The sequence below is a fragment of the Eleutherodactylus coqui genome, chromosome 8, assembly GCF_035609145.1.
Source record: "Eleutherodactylus coqui strain aEleCoq1 chromosome 8, aEleCoq1.hap1, whole genome shotgun sequence".
Taxonomy (NCBI): Eukaryota; Metazoa; Chordata; class Amphibia; order Anura; family Eleutherodactylidae; genus Eleutherodactylus; species Eleutherodactylus coqui.
This window is the reverse complement of record NC_089844.1, coordinates 175,944,486-175,962,529: the sequence shown is the minus strand read 5'-3', so window position 1 is coordinate 175,962,529 and position 18,044 is coordinate 175,944,486. Positions and strand designations below refer to the sequence as shown.

Genomic DNA, 18,044 nt, shown 5'->3' with positions numbered 1-18,044 from the left:
CTTGGATACAAGATGTGATACAGGTGGGCATGGAGATGCTAGTACCCTGTTGAACTGCCTCTAGCTTAGATATAATTGTGATATGGGTAGGCATGGAGGCATACAGGCTCCATATGATATCCTGCAGCATATCACTCCATATTTCTTGTAACTGACCCTCTAGATCATGTAAACTCATAGGCTATAGAAGTTTGCATTTCAGATGGTCCCATACATATTCTACTTGAGATAAATCTGGCGACCGGGCAGCCATCGAAGTGTGACAATGTTGTGGGGGCTTCCTGTGACCCCCTTGTGTGTGCCGCCAAGTATCATCCTGTTTGACAATGCCTCTTGGAAGCCACCATAAGAGGAACACATGTGGTTGCAGAATGTCCTGAACATATTGCTGATCTTTCATTGTCCCTCGTACCACCACTAGGGGTGACTGACCATTGTATGCGTTGGCCCTGCAGACCATCACACCAGCTCTTCAACAGCAAAAGCAAAATTCAGTCCCTCACCCCTAGTCTCCTTACCCCAAAGTCTCTAGACACATGGCCATCGTCAGTGCCCAAACGTAACCTGGATTCGCTGTTGTCCAGTTTCATTATTCACGACACCGCTGCAAATAAAGGCAATGGTTGGTGTTAAAGGCCGTAAACGTAATGGATGCCTTGTGACCAAATGTCCTCCAGCCAAGCACCTGGAAATGGTGTGGACAGACACATGGGCCTGTAATGATAGCGCCACCTGTCTCCGGATGACAGACAATGAAACAGTCGGAGCTAGTCATGCTATTGGACGATCAGATGATCCTCACTATTGGTGGTCTGTTAAGGGGCATCCTGAGCCCAGTCATCTTGTGTTTACGTGACCCCATGCATCTACAGGTCCCAACACATCCTAACAGTCTGGTCACAATGGCCCTTGTGATGGGCAATTTATCAATATGACATTCAGCTTCTTGCATTCTAATAGTGCGCCCCTCTCAGACTCTGGTAACGGGGTCTCTTCTCTGCGTCGTAGAGGTGTCTAGTGGTCAACAAGCTCTACACAAGCAGAAGAAGAGGTCACTGCACACAAGGAGCCTCCGAGAGCCTTTTTTGGGTCATGGGTGGAACCAATTTTAGGGCCTCTGGTGACAAGACCGTTTATCTCATCACGCAACAGTCAGATGTAACTGCATGCTGAGCAAAATGACAAGTTTCAGAATTTTTTTTTTTACAAAAGTGTTTATTTTCTGCATGTAATTATAGGGTGGCGCCATTTGTAGATAACATATCTGACACAACAGCAGATGTATACAGCCCCGCATGGACATAACAGTTATAGTGTAGTACAGCAGATAGCTAGGACCTGGAGTGTTTTACCTTCAGATAATCATGGAAGCTTAGGCTACAGATATCTTTTTTTCTTACCCGTGAAAAATAACATACACGAAGTCCGAATCTGGATTAAAAGGCCGCGGTATTTATATAAACTGGGTTAAAACATATTATCATAAAATATATAAAATGTAGACTCAGTCCGTCCACCTCAAGCCTACCAAATCTAATAAAATCAAATATAATATATTAAATATCATAACCGATATAACACGTAGACTCCGTCCGTCCACCTCAAGTCTACCAAATATAATAAAATCAAATATAATATAACCTGTAGACTTAAAGTCCTTTTAATAACCTTTCTGTCCACCCGCAGGAGGCGGGCGACATCCCCCATTTAAAGCATTAACATCACAAAAACATTGGGCGGGGCAACCTTGAATGCTGTGAGGAAACTGACAGGATTCTGCAGCTTTCCCTAATGTTATCTCCTCTCTTCTTCCCGCTCAAACCTCCACCAATCACAGCCTGTTGCTAGGCCTTTGCCTCACAGAGACCTTCTCTCCTGATAGGTCACCGCCATTATCTTCTTGCCCAATCATTCTCTGTCGCTAGGCTTCCCAGCTTCCATAGCAGACTCCTCATATTATAGCTGACCCTAGAGTGACTAAATAAAAACAGGTTAGAACCCCTCCCACCCCACCCCCAATTCAAACTATATGCATCTACCTTTTATTAAAGTTATTAACCCTTTCCACCCCCAGATTCCATGAGGCCTCTGTCCCCTAGCGTCCTTCTGCCATACATTATTCGGAACAACGTCCAGATAAAATGGCGACTGCAGACGATGTAGATCAGAAGGGGATACCCAAAGTAGAAGACTCAACACCAACCCCCGGTGCTGGACGAGTGTAAGTAACATCCAGGGATTACCCCATGAATCTACATGAATGTATTCACCTTATTTGCATCAAATGCTGTAGAGAAGGGGAAGGGACTGTGTACCCCTGTGTACCAATAAGGTTTTTTCCCCCTACCTCAAATTCTCAAGGGGCATTTAAAGGGAATCTGTCACTAGATATTCAGCTGCAGAGGAGTAACTTTCTAATCATGTGCTCATCAAATCTGTTTCAATTAGTATTATGTATGAAAAGAAGCTAAAATGCAGCGCATTGCTATGCAAATTATCCAAAAATAGTCATGTGGGCGGTCCCACCTCCTGAGGTATCACGCAGTCCTGGCTTAAAGGCAACCTATCATCAGTTTCTTGCTGCCTGAAGCCCAGTCAGCAGGAACCATGGACGTGTATGCAGATTGTGCCCATGTATGTCTTACTCTGAAATGCTACTTTAGAGATGTCATTGGAACTAGCTCTGAGTCACAGGGGTGGCACCGTGCCAGCCTCTCCCATCCACATCACGTAGAGTGACAGTCCTCTACATGCTTGTGTATAACAGAGAAGTCTCAGTCTAGATGGTGCGGGTGGAGAGAGGCGGGCCTGGTGCGGCCCCTGTGACTCCGAGCTCGTTCCAATGTCATCTTCAAAGTATGTTTATTCTGAAACACTAAATACATTTAGGCACAATGTGCATACGCGTCCCCGGCTCATGCTGTCTATGGTTCGGGCGGCAAGAATCTGCTGACAGCTTCCTTTTAGTTGACGTACAACAGGTCAGAATTCATTATCACAAGCCAGCACCATTCGGCCAGTACATCTCGCTTTACTGCACATGTGACGGATGCCTGAGGTGTAACTTGAAGCTCCTGGGCCCCAATGCAAAACCTGAATTTAAAGGGCCCCCAACTATAATGCTTTATTCATAGTACTGTGCTCCCAATATGGAGCAGAGAGGCCTTATGGGCCCCCTAAGGCTCCTGGGCCCGGGTGCAATTGGATCCCCTCTAGTTACACCCCCGCCGGTTGCCACTGCCTTGTAGTAATGAATCTGATTTATGTTACATCCATCAAGCCAGGACTGCATGACTCCTCAGGAGATGGGACCGCCCACATGACTCTTCTCAGATAATTCACATAAAGTGCTCTGTATTATTTATGCTTTTTATACATAAGGCTAAAATGATAAACTTGACAGGCGCTTATATAAGAAAGTATTCCCCAGCAGTATAATGACACAGTTGAGGTTCAGTGACCAAAAATCTAGTGACAGCTTGCTATTAACCCCCCAACAGTCATGTACAAATTGAAAAAAACCTTCTCAAAAATGTCACTTTTTTCTACTGTAGATTTTGAATTCATGTCTCATGTATATACCGTGTATATTTGCCGCAGAACTAAATTGCCTTAAGTACATTTTTAACCCCCTAAAAAATCTTTCACAGAGGATGGGATATTCTGCATCAGCATTGTGGAATATGCCCTCCTGTGGAATATTCAGCCCCAGAATCTGCGCTGCTAACACACGGATGTTGGTGTGGAATTGAAAATAGCAGAATGCTGCAGACAATTTTGCATCAAAATCCACAGTTAACGGTGCGGATTTGGGTGCAGAATTCAGGGCTGGCCTATTCTGTAACGCAGTTCTAGAATATTTTGTCCCGTGTGAAAGGTCCCCTAGTGACATAACGAATTTCAGCCAGAAGAGCCAGTAAATTGTATCACCTTTTGTGTTCCAGCTGACATAACTTTTTTATTTTTCATCAGTGTGTCAGTATGACATCTTGTATTTTGCAGGACGACTTCTAGTTTTTATAGGAATCAATTTTGTGTACATGTAATGTATTACATAAGTTTTATTATTTTCTTTTTTATTTTTGAACAATGCAATAATAAGCAGTTTCATCACTGCTTTTTGCAACTTTTTTTTGCATGGCGTTCACCATGTGGTACAAATATTATGTTACCTTTATTCTACGAGTCATTATTATGTTTGTTATGACAATGCCACATTTATAGATGTTTTATTATGTCTTACCTAGGGATGAGAGAGCATGCTCGTTTAAGGCTGCTACTCGATCGAGTAGCAGTTGTCACGATGGTGTGAGCAAACTAAGTATGGGGCCCACACGATCATACCCAAGAGGGACTGGATGAGTTCACGCGTTTCTGGCAAACTGACCCTGTGCTACACGGGAGGTTGACCTAGCCCTACCTAAGCGGGGACATTGCCCCAATAAGGGCAGCCCAGCGGTCTTCGGGTCTGGGCCCTAGCTGATCCTAGGTGCCACGCACCAGAACAGGACGCATTTACATGTCACATGGCAGGGACTGAACAACAGGACACACAGAGCCAGAATACACAGCATACAGCAGCCACAATGCAAACACTAATAGCAGATGAAAAGCTGAATATAAATGCGAGGTGTTAGTTCGTACATTGGCCAATGAACTTAAGCTGCAAGCCCCAGCAAGGCCCCTCGTATCTTGCAGTCCCTACACTAGCAAGACCCATTTACTAGAGGGCCCTAGGGACCAACCTAGTGTTGTCATAGCAAACAAACTCAGCAGACCAAACTGACACAAAATAAACGTACAAACGGACATGAACCACAAGGCACAGATCACACAGCAAGCTGCAACAAAACACATAGCAGGTCACACAGCAAACTTCAACAGACAAGGATTCATGATTGCTCACCCTGAACACCATACAGAGACTGGCCTGGAGCTGGGTTTATATGTGAGCACAGACTCAGGAGATTGGCTAGCAGAAAGTACCACACCCAGCCAGCTCAATCAATTAACCTTGTGAGGGCTGTGCTGCTAGGAAGCTTAGAACTACAGATCCCAGCAGCACACGTAACAGCAGTCTTATGAAGTAAGATGTTCTTTTTATTTTTTCAATATGTAATTGTGTTAGTAAGAAAGGTTACAAAAGTTTTTTCTGTAAAAATATTTAGTTGCCCCAGTCAGCAATGACTGCAGCATCTGCAATGCTATGCTGTGTAAATAGGTGATTAGATGAGTTATTCCTCATCATTTCACTCCTTCTCTGGGAAAAAAAACCTATATATCTGACAATCAGAGAGCAAATATGCACTCTGATTGCTGAGGTGTAATAACATGAACAAAAAATTCATGCTACCCCTTTCCTGGGATAGGGAGAAACAGGAGGATCTCAGGTCTTCTCTGCTGCAGCTGGTCCCTCATCCTCCCTCTCTACTCTGCACTGTGCACTGAAACATGACAGCTGTAAATCTAGTATTTCTGACTCCAAAGTTCTGTGTTCATTCCTAAACTGTAATGTTCTTTCTGCAGAACTAGCAGAGCTCATCCCAAACTGTTGGTGATGATAAGTCCCAGAAGGCATTTCATGATAATGGTGCTCCGTACAAGCTGCCGATCTCCATCACAAATGCACATTGGTCTCCGTTGGTTGCCAGGAAACACCGGCACTTCCCATTGTTTAAATGTTGACAAGTCCAGTGTCATCTGGCGATCAGCGGAGATCCTCATGTGTTTGCAGTGTAAGGGTGCCCACCCACTGGCGATTTTTTTTCCCTGCGAAATTCGCAGCATTTTTTTTTCTGCAGGGGTCTATGGGACTTGTAATGTTAAAATCGCGATCGCGCAAAATCGCAATTTACCGCGAAATCGCGATTTTGCGCGATCGCGATTTTAACATTACAAGTCCCATAGACCCCTGCAGAGAAAAAAATGCTGCGAATTTCGCAGGGAAAAAAAATCCCAGTGGGTGGGCGCCCTAAGGGTCATTTTAGGTGAGCCGATTTTCATTTGAACGAGCGAACAAGGGAGTGACGTCACCGCTAGCTTGTTCGCTCTGGTGCAGCCTGTTTAGACACGCAGATACATGGTTGGCTCATTCAAACAAGAATCATTCAGTCTTTCACATTCACTATATACGTGAATAGAGGGACTGTACGATTGCTGTTTAAACTGAACAATTAGCGAACGAGCCAACGATGGTTTTATGCCTGCATAAAATGAACGATGAACACAAATCAAACAATTCTCGCTCATTTGAATAGTTGAACGATAATCGTATCGTCTAAAAGCACCCTTAAACCTCAACATCTACGTGGCATCTAAGTATAATCGGGGGGTGATTAAGTGTTTGGCGGGTGGACTTCTTTCAGACTTTGCAGCTTAAAGGGATCCACTTCTCCATGCTCAATTAGTGATGTCTTTATCAGCAGCGGCACCTAACCCCAACAGTCAGCAACTAATAAAGCTCAGCAGCCGTCATCATCCTGGAACCTGTGCGACGTGGAGCGCCTCTACTGGTTACTGTGGGCGTTACTGGTGGAGGTTTCCTTCATGTGTCTTATCTGTAAGCTGATGTTTCTTCTTCTGTTTCTTATCTGCAGCTGTACTGATAGAACAACATCTGCTGGAGTCTTCTGCTGGGGTACAAATCAGCATGTAATGGCACTGATGGATCTCCTACGGGGTATTTATGACCCTTGTGAATCTGGCTCCATATTACATGTCTCTCCTGACGATGAGAGAGCCTGGAAATATGCTGATGGATTCTCTTCAGTGGTAATATTCTGCCCCTCTCAGACATTCGAGGCGCCTGAGGACCCCCTGAGGAGGTTCCTGGACTCCTGCTTCACCACACACGGTATGAGACGTCTCACTCTGAGTAATAATTCTGTATAATCCTGATCTCTAAGGGCTCCTGCACACTTGCGTTTTTTTCACGCGTTATAGCTTGCCTTTTTTCATGCTATATTGCTGCTTTTTTTTCAAGCGATTGTCAATGGGACTTTCTAATGTTAAAAACACTTTGCAAGTTGGTGCTTTTTTAACATTAGAAAGTCCCATTGACAATCGCGTGAAAAAAAGCAGCAATATAGCATGAAAAAAAGGCAAGCTATAACGCGTGAAAAAAACGCAAGTGGGTTGGAGCCCTAAATGTCACCAAAAACACTACTTAAAGGGGTTGTCCCGCGCCAAAACGGGTTTTTTTTTTTTTTGCATAGGCCCCCCGTTCGGCGCAGGACAAACCCAAGGGATGTGTTAAAAAAAAAAAAAAATGTAACTTACCCGAATCCCCGCTCTGCAACTTCTTTCTTCTTTTCCTGCAAGATGGCCGCCGGGATCTTCACCCACGATGCACCGCGGGTCTTCTCCCATGGTGCACCGTGGGCTCTGTGCGGTCCATTGCCGATTCCAGCCTTCTGATTGGCTGGAATCGGTACACGTGACGGGGCGGAGCTACGCGATGCCGTGTAGAAGGGGGTGGAGCCAGAACGCTGCTCGTGCCCGGACCGACCAGAAGGGAGAAGACCCTTCTGCGCAAGCGCGTCTAGTCGGGCGATTAGACGCTGAAATTAGACGGAGCCATGGAGACGGGGACGCCAGCAACAGAGCAGGTAAGTGAATAACTTCTGTATGGCTCATAATTAATGCACGATGTACATTACAAAGTGCATTAATATGGCCATACGGAAGTGTATAACCCCACTTGCTGCCGCGGGACAACACCTTTAAGTTAAAAGGAGTGTGGTTCGGTGGACGTGGCTTTACTCAACATTCATTATTCCCTCTGTTATTCCTCCTGGACATGTATGGATAACCAGATAAGTTGTTATCGTTCTTATACTGTGGCTCTGTGTTTTAGCTACCAGCTGGTGATAGCCGCCCTTGCACTTATGCCTCCACATATTGGGTCAGTGGTCCCACGTGTAGTAACAGTACCCATTCTGTGGCCCTAAATAGCAATAGTGCCCCTTGTGACTCTATTTAGTAATTATAGACCCTTTCTGTGACCCTATTTAGCAAAGTTTTAAGGCCCATTTAGTCACAGCGATTATTGCTCAAAATTTGCTCAAAAGCTGTCTTTTCAGCGATAATCGTTGTGTGTAATTGCACTGACATCGTGCAGTTTTGATTATGCCATTATTTCAGCGTGCTGAAAGACAACAATCAGCCTTATCAGGGATTCACAGCGGGATACAGCTGGTACTATTGATTCAGCTGTATCCCGCTCACTGAATACACCACTTGGAGCACAAAGTGATCACTCAATGTTTGAGCGATCACCTTGTGCTGTAAAGGCACACAACGATTATCACTCAAAAGTCGCTCAAAAGATGTTGATGTGTCAAAACCAGACTTTACTCCATATATGTCATTTTATTTTTTTGCTGGATCTCTTATCTCTATAAGGGCTAATACAGACAAACACATGTGCAAATACGCTTGCTGTTATAGAGCATATTTGTGCAAGTACCAGTCTAAAGCTCTGGTTTTTTTTAATGTTGAAACATTAAAAATAGTGCTTAGCTATTCAATCATGAATAGCTAAGATAGTGCTATTCATTCATGAATAGCTAAGCACTATCTGTAATTGGCTGAGCGCTCAGCCAATAGCTAAGTACTAGCTATTATTGGCTGAGCGCTCAGCCAATCAGCACAGCCCTTTCAGGAGGCGGGGATTTTAAATCCCCGGCTGCTGAAAGTGCTGGATAGCAGTGTCGGGGAGCCAGCCAGAAGGACGCGTGTGAGCGGCGGAGAGGTGAGTACTTTTTTTTTACCTTTTTAACCACTTATTGATGATTTTCAGGAAAGGGCTTATATTTCAAGGCCTTCCCCAAAAATCATACTGCAGGGTTTGCAAAAAAACACTGCTTTCAATGGGATCAGCAGCAGTGCCGATCCCATTGAAAACAATGGGATAGCATGCTGCACTTCTGCCACAGCTGTCACAGCTGTGACAGCTGTGGCAGAAGTCCGCGGTATTCTCCATATCTTTTCAATGGGGCTAGCACTGCTGCCGCTGGCCCCGTTGAAAAGACTGGCATCTTTCTAGCGCTGCTTGGCGAGTGTTTTCACTTGCTCTCGCAGCGCAAAATAGAAAATATTGCCAGTGGGTGTCTGCCCTAAACAGGTTAAAATTATGTCTGTCCAGAATACAGTGCAAGGTTTGGTTCAGCAGGTACTAGCATTGTCACAGCAGATGGCAGACATTATTAAACAGCTGTCTACCATTAAGTCTTTTCCTGAGGTTCTGCACAAACTGGACCAAAGCTTTAGTTACCAAACTGTTTTTTAGTAAACAGAGTGATTTTGTCTCTTTTTGTGACGCCTGCAAATTATATTTTCGTTTAAGGCCAATTTTCTCTGGGAATGAGGTCCACAGAGTGGGCATTGTAATCTCTAGGTTACAGGGAGACCCTCAGGCCTAAGGATTTTCCCTTACTTTCACTTTGCCTGCTTTGTCTTTGGTGGGCATTTTTTTCCTCAGCCCTAGGCCTGGTCTATGATGATCTGGATCGTGTTGCCCTTGCTGAGATAAAAATTTGTATGCTACAACAAGGCAATCGTCCAGTTGAGGACTACTGTGCTGAATTTTGGCACTGGGTGAATGGAACTCAGTGAAACAATCCGGCTTGGAGAAGACAGTTCTGTTTTGGCCTGTCCTGCAAGGTGAAAAATGCTATGATTCAGTATGCTACACCTTGCATTCTGGAGGATGCTATGGCCTTGGTGATTAGTGTTGATCACCATCTTCAAGAAAGAATGAGTCCCCCTTCTCATTCCCTATGTTCCCTGAAGAGCTTTCAGCTGAGTCTATGGTGATAGGGACAATTTCAATCAATAAAGATGTAGGGATAGACGACAAGAGAAGGGTTTGTGCTTGACCAAGGTATGCTAAACTCATCTCAGGCTCCTTAACCTCCCAATATTAACCTTAAAAAATATTGCTGAGAGCATGATTTGTTGGATATTTTGGCCACAGCAGTTATTTATTTTAACAAACAACATTACATATTAAAACAATTTCAAAGACACGGAGAGGATGCCCCTGGAGACCCAACCAAAAATTCAGGGTCTAATGCTTTCTACATAAAACTGAACCTTGCTTCCAACTGTACACTCAGCTCGGAGACACCACTAGCTGCCCCCACTGGAGGCTAGAATTTGAAAGCTTGATCAAGGCCATCTGTGATCCCTGCCCTGGACCTTCCCCTATGCACTAGACCCAGCTACTATCAACCAACAGGATAGAAAGTCTTACAGGTGAGGCCGTACCCACCAAAACTTTCTCTACCCAATATAAAAACCCGCCTCCAAGGGCCCCCACCACAGCCAGCACGACTTACCACCTAAGTCTGTGCAGACCCCCACAACTGCTGCACTCTCTCTATTTCCTCCTCTATGACCAGTGTCCACATATCTGTTCCAACACACACACACACACACTTTTGACTTCTGTACTTGAGGATACCAATTCACTAATACAAAAAGCTCCAAAAAAGGCCAAAGAGAATGCCACTTGAAATAAGATCACCTCCATCTCATTATGACAAACCTTTTTCAATGCCTTACCCAACTACCCCAAAATCACAAATGAAATCGTCCTCCTCCTATTCTTCAATCGTCTACCTTTTCGGAATCCATTTAGGGCCAGCCTAAACATAAAATCCTTCGTAACATCCCGCATCCCCCGTAACTTAAATTAGAACGTCAAACCTGCCATTATCCGTTCAACCTTTGCTACTGACCAACCTTTCCTAGCCGATTCACTCAATAACCACAATAGCACCCCAATCCTATCCTCATCCATCCTCACATCCCCTAAGTTCTTTACCCATTGCTCCCATTCTCTCCATCCTGACTTCTATGCCTTCCAAATGCCAACTGCCAGCAACCCTTGAATCAGGTGCTCCGCCGCATGTCGACCAGACTTCAAAGTTCCAGAGGGCATTGCCTTCCTTCCATCTCTGCTTCCAGCACCAGAGCCCGAAAATAATCCCACTGAAACCGAGAAAGTGAGTCATCTATGGAATTTTCAACCCCTGGGACATGTATTGCCACTACCCATGAATTTACTGATAAACATAACAAAACTAAGTGCCGCAATAAATCAACCACTGGCGGCGAATGCGCAGCCACCGCTTTAATAGCCTGCACAACTCCCATATTATCACAATAGCATTGTATCTTCTTATTCCTAAACCACTCTTCCCAAATTAACGCTGCCACCATGATCGGGAACAATTCCAGCAACACTGAATTCCTGACCAACCCAGCTTCCATCCAATCTATTGGCCAGGCTCCTGCACACCATTGCTCTTTAAAAAATGCCCCGAATCTGGCGCTCCCAGCTGCATTAGTAAAACGCTGAAAATCCACATTGTCTACTGCTGTTTCTATAACAATCGACTGATCAATATATTTTTTGATAAATGACAGCCAAACATCCAAGTCGGCCTCCAAACTTCTCATAAGCCTAATAAAATGATGAGGCGATTTTACCCCAGCTGTAACACCGGCCATCTTACGACAAAAAACGCGGCCCATGGGCATGACCCTACAGGCAAAATTCGGCTTTCCCAACGATTGCAAATCCTTAAGAGAAATTTTCTTCCCTGATTGCATCTTTTGCAAATTCTGCCTCGACGATTCTAACTTATCCTGCAGCAACCGGCATTCCATTCCGTCTGTATCAATCATAATTCCTCAAAAAGTCAAGCACGTTACAGGCGTCTCTTTTTTCTCTGGAGCCAATTGTACGTCAAAATGGCCGGCCACCCATTGCACCGTTGCTAACAAAGATCCGCAAATGGACTTATGTATGGCTGCCTGCATGCTGAGTTTGATGCACATGTTTTCCCTCCTGTGTCAGTAAGTATATGGCCATTTTCAGTGATCATTTGCTGGGCCAATACACAAAAAATCATCCAAACAATGGATGACTGAACAAATTCCTGCCATGTCACAGATGACCCACTCCAAAAACAAACTAAAAGCCTCGAAATAAGCACAAGAAATGGAACAACCCATAGGAAGACACCTGTCGACAAAAAACTAACCGTCCCAGTAGCAACCTAATAAATGACAACTATCCGGATGAACCAGAAGTAAATGAATAGCTGATTCCACATCAGTCTTTGCCAACAGCGCTCCTGACCCATATTTTCACACCCATTTTAACGCTGTGTCAAATGACATAAACCACAGAGCAAAGTTCAGGATCTATATCATCATTCACTGACGCCACCTTTGGGTATGACAAATGATGTATCTTTTTTAGGTACTACCCCAAGCGGTGACACAACCAAATCATCCCAAGGTGTGGGAACAAATGGACCCGTCATTCTATCTAAACGCACCTCCTTATTTAACCTCTCCCTCACAACCTCCTCATGTTGTAATGTGAATTTCAAATTTGTTAACGAAAAAGGAACTTTATAGCCCGAGGGGGTATGCAAAACCCTTCCTTAAAACCCTCAAACAAAAGTGCCCCTTTTTCCTTATCCAGATACCTATTTAGATAAGGGACCATCCTTTGAAGCCTCACCCGCGTCATCTCTTTTTCCACTACCTCCACCATCTTTTCCTTTCTCTCACCTAAAACAACGTACCGACCCATGGGGCGTACCTTTGCACACCGAACAGACATGCTGGAATCTGCATGTTGCTCCGAATCTACACTTCCCTTAGTTAAATAGCCAACACACTCCTGGCTTTTTACTTCCTGCTTGTCCCCCTTGTTGCCCCCTCTGCGCTACTACTGGAGCGGGCTCCCCCTGAAAGTGATGCTTGTATCTTGCCTGGGACATCATTTTCAGTCATAGACCAATATCCTTATGGTCCCATCTGATACTTGGCCTAACCGCCTTCCACTGATAAAATTGTTCATCATACCGGAGCCAAGTCTGTCCACCATATGTATGGTACGCTTCCCCTATAGCATCTAAATAACAAAAAAGCCCTGAACAATTCTCATGAGCCTTCTACCCTAGCACACTAGCCAAAATTGCAAAATCCTGCAACCAGTTTTGAAAATTCTTCAATATCAACTGCCACCGTTTTGTTTTCCTCATCCTCCTTTTTTGATTCCATTATTTTACCTTTATCTAAATTAAATTTTTCTAATGGCAAAAGGAAAAAAAATCTCCACATATCCATCCCACCAAATTTTTTTTCTTTACCTCCTTCAAAACAAATGTACACCTCCCCTTTTTCCTTATCGTATCGCAGCTTCATCTTTTTTCAGTTTGAACCACAACCATTACACCTGAAGCCCAAGAAGCAGTCGTCACTCTCTAACTTCCGAACATTGTCCCCGCATCCCACACATTTCCCAAAATTCCTGAAGCCAACCAAGCTGCTACCGGCCATAGAGCCACCTGACTCCCTACCCCCAAACCTTGCTAGCATCTCGCTAACAAATCCCGCATATTACCCAATAACAACCACAAATCCCCCTTGTGTTGCCCTCCTACACCCCCTTCTGCAGACCCACTTGTTCCTGCATTACAGTCCACCCCCCTGACAAGACTCGCATTTTTAGGATTAGGCAAACACCACAATAAATTATCTCACCTGACCGCATGGGCACTGTGATCCCACCAGCTGTCCTCTGCGGATATAGCCGATTTTCACTCATCCTTCCCTCCGCCGATATCGAGTCTTCCAACTGATAATAGAACAGACTTCCTTGAGGAGTTCCTTTCCCATCATCAAATTCTCCAGGGCCAAACTGACACCCGTCCAGCTGCGGCACAAACACAGCTGACTGCACTTGACTCCTCATACCCGCTCCTTCTAACACTTCCCCAGGATTGCTCCACTTCTTCGTGCACTCAGCAGAGCTCAAGGTAGCCCTCGGCGGATGTTCCTGATGCTGTGACCCCTCACACGCTGGCCCAGCTCCCCTGAGCCAACCATGGAAGTTCTGTGCCATCCAGCTGCTGCACTGTCTCTGCTGTATCCTGCCTCATGCTGCCAGGCAGGCTCCTGGGCCTATACATCACCCAGGGAGCCAGCCAGTCTGTCCCTTCCTCCCCTAGCTCGGGGACAAGGGTGACCGTCCAGAGGGTCCCCAGAGGGGCCCCTCACACTGCGCCAGGTTTGGGGCTTCACCTCCTCGGCTATTAGTCTTGCCAGAGGACAGGCCCTGCGTGAATGCCGCACTCTCATCGCCACTCCCTCAGCTTCAGCCGGCGCTGCAATAAGACACTGGCCACCTGCTATTGTAGCCACCCAGGAGGGTGATGCTCCACCCTCCTGCGTCTAGTTCCGGTCTTCTGGTTAGTTCCCTGTGTTCCTGTTTGTTTTATATCCTGTATATTCTCATCTTTTATTTGTTGTCAGTTACTGTTTGTCCCTGGTTATTGTACTCTGGTTCCCCTCTGACTCTGGACCTTGCTTTGTGCAAGTAGTGGGGTTGTCCTATTCAGAACGGATGCTCCACTTCGAAGTGGGTTCTGTTGCATGGGTTCAGAGTGCCCGTTCTGACCGGTATCTTGGTCAGAATGGTATGTCTGTGCCTGCATCTAAGCCACTTTAGCAGCAAGCATACACGCCTGTCCTGACTGCTCTGGTACCAAATCACCGATGGTTTTGTCAGCAGTCCAGGACAAGCGTGACACACTCATATTCAGGGTGGGATTAGGGTGGGGATTTCTGCTTGAATATTTACATTGTACACTTCTGCCAGGATTGAGCCTCCCAAATAATAGAAAATAAAATCTTTATATAGAGCATGAGTGCCGCTAACCCTAAAATTAATATAAAGGTGGTATATTAGTAATGATGGGAGTAGTTGTCCTCAGTACTTACTCAGTATATGATGTCCCTCGTGTACATCCAGGGTCAGAGAACATGATGGTGGTGATCACTGATGTGGAGGACACTGAATCCGAGAAAAGACGAATTGCTGAATGGAAAGAGGGAGAATACCCCCGGTGTCCCCTGGAGACCCTCACGGAGGCCGAGATGGATGTGATCAGTACATCAGATACAGACGATGTCACTGCAGAGAGGAGAATGGCGAAAAAAGTCAACCGCATGAGGGGAATCCTACAGTCGTGTACAGGTGACTAAGAACGCCATCTATCATGTCCTGATTCTTACTTTAGTCACTATTGATACCGGATGTTGGGGGTAGTAGTAGTGTGTATATTGGCCCGGGGGGCTTCTAGGGCAGGAGAGGAGCAGCCTGGTGGGTGTGATATAGAAGTCGTAGCCGTCTGTTTTCAGGGATATACTAGCTTATCATGTAGTCCATACCCTCTCCTGCCCGCTGCTGTTCACTACCTGCCTCAGAGCTCCATCAGGTGGGGAGAAGGTTGGAGTATATCACAGGGTCTCATGTGTTACTTATCACATATCTTTCCCTCTTCACAGGTAGTTCTGGTAATGCGCTCCAACGACTATCGGTAAGGAAACATTCATAGCATCTTTAGATAATTACACTGCGTATTAGACCATCATCTTATAAAGAGACTTGCTGTAATATATCTCTCATCATGAAATAGTCCTCGATCACCAGACGTCTTCCCATTGTGTCCAGCGACTGTGAAACAAGGACGCTTCTAGTGCTGGTTTTATGGCTGCTATACAATAGCTGGGATCCCTCCACTGCTGGTGTATAAGAGGATACAGCTAGTGGGATTGATCTACTGAGCACGTGTGACCCCCGCTCCATGCTCTGCGCTCCACTATCTCCATAGACAGTGAATGGAGTGGTGGTCACACGTGTGCATTGTGGCTCCATTCACTCAGTGGACTTGGTGTCAATTGTTTTTGAATACCTCTTCAATAACTGGAATCACCTGCTGCTGCATTCACTCAGCAGACTTGGGGTGCACCGTTCTTGTGAATGATGCACGCCATGTTCCAAAGTCAGGATACCCAGCGAGCAATTATGTGTTACTTATACTGTGGACAGGTTAATGATTTTAGTGTAGAACCCCTTTAAAATGGTGATCACATGGCACTGTGTTGCTTTCTTTGGTAAACATGACAGGTAACTATGCAGCGAATGAGACACGAGGCACACACTGAGGAGCCGGCGGGGTAGAGATGGCCCTTGTCACGGTGGTTTTACCAAACTTGTACCCGGAGGGACGCACAAACGTAGACCAAGGCACCGCTAGGCCTCTTCCAGGCAAAGCTGGGACAGCAGTTACCTGTATAGTGGGTGTAGTGGACTTGTAGAGATTTGTCACTCGTGACGCCACCGTTCCATTACACCGTTGATTATCCGGCGGTAGAAATAATAGAGTCCACACTTTGGATAACTCAATCACTGAGAACGGACAGTGACTGGAACTCTTACTTCTTGCTTGCCAAATACAACTTCACACACCACTACAGGAAGGACAATTTGGACAATGGTCAGAGAGGACACAGGATGAAACTGGGTCTACAGTTGCTCTCTGTATGATTCCACTCCTGGACACACATACTCCGGGACACAGGATGACACCGGATGGGGACACAACACTCCGCAGACACTCACTTGAAATTAGTAGCTTGGAAACTACATGGCGAATCCTTTCTCCATTCACGCTTTAAATAAGGGTCCTGAAATTAGGGACATCATGATACCTCTCCTCAGGCTCCATCTTTTCATCTTTTGTGGGTTGAAGGTACCCCCATGTGGCTGGCACTCAACCGTTAAAGTAGATAGATTCAGATAGATCTCCTCTCTACCTTGCACTCACATAACTTGCATACCACATGACTAGACAAACTTGTTACCTTTCCAGGCATATCCCAGACATTCACAGACATTAACCTCTTACATGCTGCAGCTGTGCAATGCACATAACTAGAGAAAAGACAATTTGCGCAGTGCATCCACATAAAAGACATGACACGTATGACAATTATGGAGGGGCCAGACATACCGTAGGTGTTTTGGGCCACTACAACTACAGGACTGTGCAGAAGGTTTAGGCAGGAGTGTAAAAATGCTGCAAAGTTAAAATACTTCGAAAAGTAAAAGTGTTAATAGTTTATTGTTGCCAAATAACAAAATGTAAAGAAAATGAACAAAAGAAAAATGTAAATCACATCAATATTTGGTGTGACCATCCTTTGTCTTCAGTATCAGTTCTTCTAGGTACACTTGCACACAGTTTTTGAAGTAACTTGGCAGTGAGGTTGTTCCAGACACCTTGGAGACATAAGTACAGATGTCGGCTCGCTCCAATCCTTCTATCTCCTCATGTAATCCCAGACAGACTGGATGATGTGAGATCAGGGCTCTGTGGGGCCATATCATCACTTCCAGGACCTCTTGTTCTTCTTTACAGTTAAGAGGTTTCTTAATGACTTTGGCTGGATGTTGGGGTTGTTGTTCTGCTGCAGAATAAATGTGGAGCCAATCAGATGCATTATGTTTTTTAATATTATTCTTGCTTTGTCTAAAACCTTTGCACAGTACTGTACATTAAAGAAAAGACTAAATCCATCCTCGGCCGTAGACTCGCTGACACCGATCTGCACTTTATCTTTATGTCGGTTTTAGAAAAAAAAAGTCATCATGGGGATTTTCTCCAGAGAAGCAGACAGTCAGTACTCCTGGCTGGTGGACTTGCTGCGGTCAGATGTTTTCATTAATGATATCGCTAAGGTCTGGCCCTGTCGTATCAGTAATAGCGGGTGGCAGCAGTTCCACCATGATATGTCTCGGTGCACATTCGGGATCCTGTATCACAGCAAGAACAGAGGGAGAATCAATGTGACCGATGTGACTGATTCCCTGTATGATGAGGAGCTGAAGCATCTCTCCTCTAGACTTGGTAAGACATGGTGGATTAATGTATGTGATGGCAATGGGCACCCCGTGGCATCACCATGTCTCTTTGATGCTGTAGTCTGTTCTTAGTAACATTTGTAAAACAAATGTTGTCTTGGAATTTGCTTCACTTACATCTGCTACTCAATAGAAACTCCATTGAGATTATATGCCCAGTGTGATGGTGGAGGCTAGTGAGATGGTTATTATATGCCCAGTGTGATGGTGGTGGCTAGTGAGATGGTTATTATATGCCCAGTGTGATGGT

At 45.2% G+C, this 18,044-nt stretch overlaps 2 protein-coding genes across 2 annotated transcripts in view; both read left to right on the top strand.

Moving 5' to 3' along the window:
- Positions 1-18,044, top strand: part of LOC136577225 (uncharacterized) — a 91,755-nt gene that overhangs the window by 1,896 nt on the left and 71,815 nt on the right. The window contains exon 3 of the mRNA XM_066577031.1: positions 2,075-2,221. Coding sequence (XP_066433128.1) covers positions 2,142-2,221 — 80 coding nt within the window. The 5' untranslated portion in view covers positions 2,075-2,141. The remainder of the gene's footprint in view (positions 1-2,074; positions 2,222-18,044) is intronic.
- LOC136577411 (uncharacterized) overlaps positions 2,608-18,044 on the top strand; it is a 34,424-nt gene continuing 18,987 nt past the window's right edge. Inside the window, exons 1-6 of the mRNA XM_066577308.1 lie at positions 2,608-2,634; positions 2,768-2,856; positions 6,597-6,853; positions 14,840-15,064; positions 15,376-15,407; positions 17,507-17,780. Of these exons, the coding sequence (XP_066433405.1) occupies positions 2,608-2,634; positions 2,768-2,856; positions 6,597-6,853; positions 14,840-15,064; positions 15,376-15,407; positions 17,507-17,780 (904 nt within the window). The remainder of the gene's footprint in view (positions 2,635-2,767; positions 2,857-6,596; positions 6,854-14,839; positions 15,065-15,375; positions 15,408-17,506; positions 17,781-18,044) is intronic.